This window comes from Pteropus vampyrus, unplaced genomic scaffold, assembly GCF_000151845.1.
Source record: "Pteropus vampyrus isolate Shadow unplaced genomic scaffold, Pvam_2.0 Scaffold84, whole genome shotgun sequence".
Taxonomy (NCBI): Eukaryota; Metazoa; Chordata; class Mammalia; order Chiroptera; family Pteropodidae; genus Pteropus; species Pteropus vampyrus.
The window spans coordinates 2183775-2189774 of NW_011888865.1; the positions used below are offsets into that span (position 1 = coordinate 2183775).

General features: G+C 47.6%; 1 protein-coding gene across 1 annotated transcript in view; it reads right to left on the reverse strand.

Annotated features, from left to right (window-relative positions):
* Positions 1–6000, reverse strand: part of ME3 (malic enzyme 3) — a 193591-nt gene that overhangs the window by 42256 nt on the left and 145335 nt on the right. The window contains exon 6 of the mRNA XM_023532493.1: positions 4832–4935. Coding sequence (XP_023388261.1) covers positions 4832–4935 — 104 coding nt within the window. The remainder of the gene's footprint in view (positions 1–4831; positions 4936–6000) is intronic.

Below are 6000 nucleotides of genomic sequence, written 5' to 3' on the forward strand. Positions count from 1 at the left end.
AGAGAGTCACACTGTACCAGTTTCGGGTCTCAGGCTTAAGAAAACCTGGAAGCTTTCATTTTTGTATTCTTGGGAGCCCGAGACGGCCATGAATCAAGTTCAGCTACCTTGTTGAGAGAAGAGACCAGATGGAGAGGTCATGGGAAGAGGGAGAACCTCGAGATGCTACAAAGAGTGTGAGGAGCCCAGCCTTCCTTTTCAGTCGCAGCTGAGCCCACCAGCTGAAAGCAGTCCTATACGGCAGTGGTCTCCAACTTTTTTGGCACCAGGGATCGGTGCTCCTGTGAGAATCTAATACCTGATGATCTGAGGTGGAGCTGAGGCAGTGATGCTAGCGCTGGGGAGCGGCTGCAAATACAAATGAAGCTTCGCTCCCTCATCTACCACTCACCTCCTGCTGCGCAATTTGGTTAGTAACAGGACACAGATAGGTTCTAGTCTGCGGCCTAAGGGTTGGGGACCCATGCATAAGTGACTACTGGCAAGACCAGCAGAACTGTCCGTTTGAGTCAGCTCAGCTTGCGAGAATCAAGAGCAAAGAGAATGTGTTAAGCCACTAAGACTCGGGTGGTCTGTTCCACAGCAACAGATAACTAAAACGGGCTATATACTTTGACATTACAGACCAAGGGGCAGTCTTGGAATCTCACCTCCTGGCTTCCAGCCTTAAGCTTTGGTGCTCTGCTTTGTACGAAAGCCTGACTAGTACCAATTCCTTTGCTCCCTGTCAATCTGATCAGTAGAGGTAATTTAGTTATTTTATTAGCATATTTGAATATGCTAATATTTAGGGGCATCCTCCAAATGTAAGGGCAGAAACAAATGGGATGAGAAGCAGAGGGGAGATGGAGTGGGGGGAATCCCATTTGTGCTGACGTGCAGAGGGAATGCATGCTGGAACACGTGAGGTTGGCTCCAGAAGGGAGATGCTCACCTCATATTTAGAAGGCAGCTTTAAAGGGTGGGCTGGTGCAGGATAGGCTTCAGAAACCAGGGGTCCAGGGCTGTTTGGACTTCTCTGAGACCTAGGACTTTCTACAAAGACCACTAATAATGATTCCCACTATGGTGTGAACCTTAGATTTCTAGTGTAGGATGGTGTGTGTGTGTGTGTGTGTGAGAGAGAGAGAGAGAGAGAGACTGAGAACATGAGGCTGAGAAAGACACAGAAAAAGAAAGAATTTTTTTGAAGCTAAAAAGCAGATGACCTTTTTTAAAAAAAGTTTTCTTAGAACTATCATTTCCCTTCCTCTTTATCACTCTTATCTCAGCAGCTTAGGAATCTCTCTATTTAGGCTTTGGGGTGCTAGAGAGAAAGGAGGTGGTTTCCTTTCCTGACCTGCCTAAAGGCCGAAGCTGATGCTGACATCAGACTTCTGTCCAACCCAGGCCAAGCAGCAGACAGAGGCAGGGCAAACTTAAAACCGACCATTCCCATCCATTCTACTGTAAGTAACAGAAATGAACAAAGTAAATGGAAACTGTTGGGGGAAACTTGCCACTTGGGTGCAATGCTGGGGATCCCACCGCACACATGGCAGGGACAAAGCAGGAAGAATGAAACTACGAGTCTTTTCCATGGGAACATCAGGCATTGTCCCAGCTGTCAACAGGACACTTATCTATTGCCATGGTTCACAGCTTTACATGGACATTCCTTCTGGCCCGGTGTGTCCTCCCCAGTGGCCAAGCTCCAGGATAGTAACTGAGCCATAGTGACGTTTTTTCAGGCCAAAAAAATCTTAAGACACATCCTGATGAGTGGGTAGGGGCAAGAAGTTGGAGATTTTTTATTTATAGGATGTTTGGAAAGAGACAAGGATGTTGAAGGCAGGAGTCAACGTTTCTCAAGGTTCTTTCTCAAAATACATAGTTTGGCTTTGGCGCTGCTGACTCATCCCCAGGCCGGGCATTCCACCTTGGGGCTACTATATTCCCCAGAGTTCGGGGGGAGTCCAGCTCCTTCCCCACCTACAGTATCCAGAGAAACATCTGCTTTAGCTTATTAGAGAGCCAAAACAACCAGCTGTCAAACCATCATCTTTTCCACTTAAGGACACGTTCCTCTTGGCTGACGCATGGCCCTCCCCAAGGGTTCGCCCCTGGACTGCCTGTGTGCCCGTGAGACTGTGAACTGCGTTTAATGATCATTTGAAGGGCCTCTTACATCCTAGTTTATGTAACCTTCTCACATAATAGCAAGACTTCTCTGTGGGGAATCATGGAATGACTACTGACTCATTAAATAAGCAGTGAGCCCTGGAAACAGGAAGCAAAAAGCAGGCTCTCAAAGCCAATTTCATTCCTTTCTCTTGTCACCCACAGGTAACTTCGCCTTTCAGAAAGCAGTCTGGCCTCAGAGTCAGAAGACTCAGGTTCAACTTCCTGCCCTGCCAGACATTGTGGGACTGAGACAGGCTCCTTGGCCTCTTCTGGCCTCTTATGGTTTCAGTTTCCTCTTCTATAAAACAGGAAAATTAATACCTATCCTGTCAGCCACGCAGGGATCTTAAAAGGTCCTGATAGGATACTGGGGTGAGAAGGCATCTTAAAGAGCATCTAAAGCTTAAATTTCCTCCTATAAGAACACGACAAATAAGCCGGACAAGCAATCCTTGAACTCCTTCTGTGACAGGGAACTCATTCTAAAAGAAAGTCCAGTGCACTGTGAGACAGCCCTGGTTTACTGTGAACTGCAAGCTGCCTCCTTTGGCATTCTTCCAACTTGCTTTTCTCCATGTGGGTATACGTATGCAGAAACAAGTCCTCTTCTGGAAGAACAGCTCTCAGGGTCCTGGAGAGAGTACTGTGCCCTTGGTACGGACAGAGCTAAGTCTTCTCCTTACCAGGCCAAGCCTTTAACTTCCTTCACTGTCATGATGATTGTTCTCCAGAGGCACTGCAGGTAATTTATGACCCTCAGAGTATCTTGTCTGGAACCAAATGTGGTATTCAGGATGGTCTGAAAGGGGGAGAATCAAGTGGGATATTCACCTCCCTTGCTCTAGATGATACACCTCTACTGATGTAGCTGACCCCTGAATGAGCTGCTTTGATGGTCACATCTCAATGGCAGCACTTCTTCCATGATCTCGGCTTTAAACACTGAATGTCCTGATTACCGCCTCCTTTCTTTCCAGCTCATTCCCTCTAGTATCCAACTCAATAATTCTTAGGGCTCACCAGGACTTACCACCCACTGATCATACTACTGTCCCTACCATGTCCTCAGGTCCCTTCTCACCCAGCCTAGACCTCATGACACATCATTATAATCATCCCCTTGAATATACTCCCAATTCCTTTCTCTCTCTTTCTCTCTTGCCTGGCAAAATCCCAATGCTGATTGAAATCTTACTCTCCATCTCTTCCTGCCCTGCATCCAGACTGTTGAAACTGGCTAGAGAAAAAACATAGAAATAGGTTAACTGGCTTAAGTTAACTTCATGGCCAGTAACTTCAAGGAGGCCCAGTGGAGCTCCCCAGTAATCATCCTTTAGTTCCCCAGTTTGGACATTCAAGGTCATACGTCCTCCATCTTTAAACCTCCGCCACCTCTGTCCTCATCTTCACTCTCAGTGGATGACCCTGCCTTCATTTAATGCGGCTCCTGCACGCTCCCCCACCACATCTACCCACCTGCTTGCATCTGTGCCTGGTGCTCTGCCTTCCCTCTGCCTCTGCGGATGGGCTTCTGTGCTCTAGTCTAAGACTAAGCTCTCTGGGTGTGTACTAGATCCTTGCCTTCTTGCTTACTCAGAACTTTTGCCCCAACATCCAACACTCCATTACTAATTTCCTCTTTTCTACAGGATCATTCCCATCCTATATCACTACAATATTATTTTCTCTCATCTTAAAAAACAAAAACAAAAAACAAAATAAATGACAAAATGCTTTCTTCTTATTCCCAGATCAAGAGAACTAAAAGTTCAGTCACCTGTCCAACGCCACAGACCTAAGAGTGGGGGGTCAGTCAGCACACCCCAAAAATCCCACCCAAATGAGACTTCATAGCCTGCAGAGGCCAGAGTAGCTCTCTCTCCTGCAACCAGTCTGGTTCGAGTGGCTGAACTCAGGAAAGGGAATACTTTGCCAAGGACGTCCAGGCCAGCCTTACCATACCTGAGCACTTTTGGGACATCAAGAAAGGCGGGAGGTTTTCAAGTGAGAAGGGGACCTGCTGGGTCTGCAGGGGCCGGCTGGGCTGCTGAAACTCTGTCTTGACTGACCTGACTGTCAGATGAAATGTGTGAGGGTGAAGGGGCTGTTTCCAGAACTCCAGCCAGCAGTATGCCAGCCACAGCAGGGTGAGTGGGTGGCCATGAAGGCAGGCAAGGGGCGGGGGGCGGAAGTGCCAATATCATGCACCCCAGTGCAGAGATGACACCTCATAAATCTCACAGGCCCAGCCCACGGTGGCTCATTAATGCTGCCTGGTCCTCATGTAGAGGTGGAAAGTGACAACTAGCATGGCAAGCAACCTTCTGAAGCCATTTTGTTAGAAGGGCACAATTTTTTCCTCCGCAATATCCTTATTTATGGTGAGAGCCAGAACATCTCAGGCTAAGGGGCTTTCCTCCTGGAACATCAGATACTTAACTACCTTCAGCCATCAATCTTTCTCCCCTCCCCTCTCTGTTCCCAAAGATTTTCACAGAGAATGAGCCCATTCGGCTTTGAGACTTCCAAGACATGGGGTCAAGTTGGAATTTTCAGACTTGCATGCATCTACTGCCTCTTGTTTGTGCATCTGCCAAAACCAGTGTTGACTTTAGTTATAATACCTCTTAAGAGCCCTCTTTCAAAAGGAACAAACTGACACACTTACTTGTCTGTCACGGCCTGCATGAACTCGTCCAGCAGGTCATCATACTCCTTCCCACGTACACGCTGGTGTTTCAGGCCAATGTACAGAGGGTCTCTGAGCAGCTCCTGGAACAGACAGCATCCATTCCCTCAAGTGTCCTGGTTTTTCAGGAAGGACCAGGGGGTAGGAGGGGAGGAGAGAGAAGGAAGTTGGCTGCCCTTCCCCGCTCCCCACCACAACACGCATACAAGGTGTCACCTCTGGAAGGATCTGAAGGCTAAGCCACTGACTGAGGGTGGACTCCCAAGTGGTCCCCACTTTATAAATCAGGATGCTCTGAACAGGCAAGCTCTCTCAGGCACAGTCTTCCAACCTCTGGCTCTAGGTTTATTCCAGGGTTTCTTAGTGATGGTACTGTTGACATTTGGCTTGGATAATTATTTGATGGGAGGACTGATGTGAATATTGTAGGCTATTTAGCAGCATCTCTGGTCTCTAGCCACTAGAAGTCAGTAGCACTCCCAGTTACAAAAAAAAAAAAAAAAGAAATCTGTAGACATTGTCCAATGTCTTCTTGGGGACAAAAGTGCCCCTGGTTGAGAACCGTCATAGGCAGCATCTGGTTTGAAGCATTGGGTCTTGTTCAAAGCCACTGATCTGGACTCAGATTAGAAAACTTTCCTTCCCTCCCTCCTTCCTTACCCGCTTCCTCCCTTCCTCTCTTCTTTCCTCCTCCCTTTCTTCCTTCCACAAAATCTTACTGAATATCCACCATGTATCTGGTACTATGCTAGGCTGTGGGGATACAAGGGTAAGAATGATACAAGCAGAAATTTCAGTTTAAGAAAAACGCCCACCTTAATGCCAGCCTGTGTTAGGTGACCCCCCCAGCCCCCCGCCTCTTGTAGCTCTTTGTCACAGCATTCACACGCTATTTGGTCATCTTCTGTGTTTGCATTAGTCTGATGACCGCTCCCACTGGCTAACTTCCCACCTCTCCTACGCCTCCCCCTCTATACTGAATCAGGTGACTCATTTCTGCATGACATGTTCATTTTTTCTCTGTTACTGCTGACATCTGGCCTCACAGGGGATTTGTAGAGGAGTGGAATGTGGCTGTTGCCTTCAAGGTGCTCACAGTCTGTTGCAGGTGGCTGATGAGTAAACCAACAAACTCTACTACAGGGCAG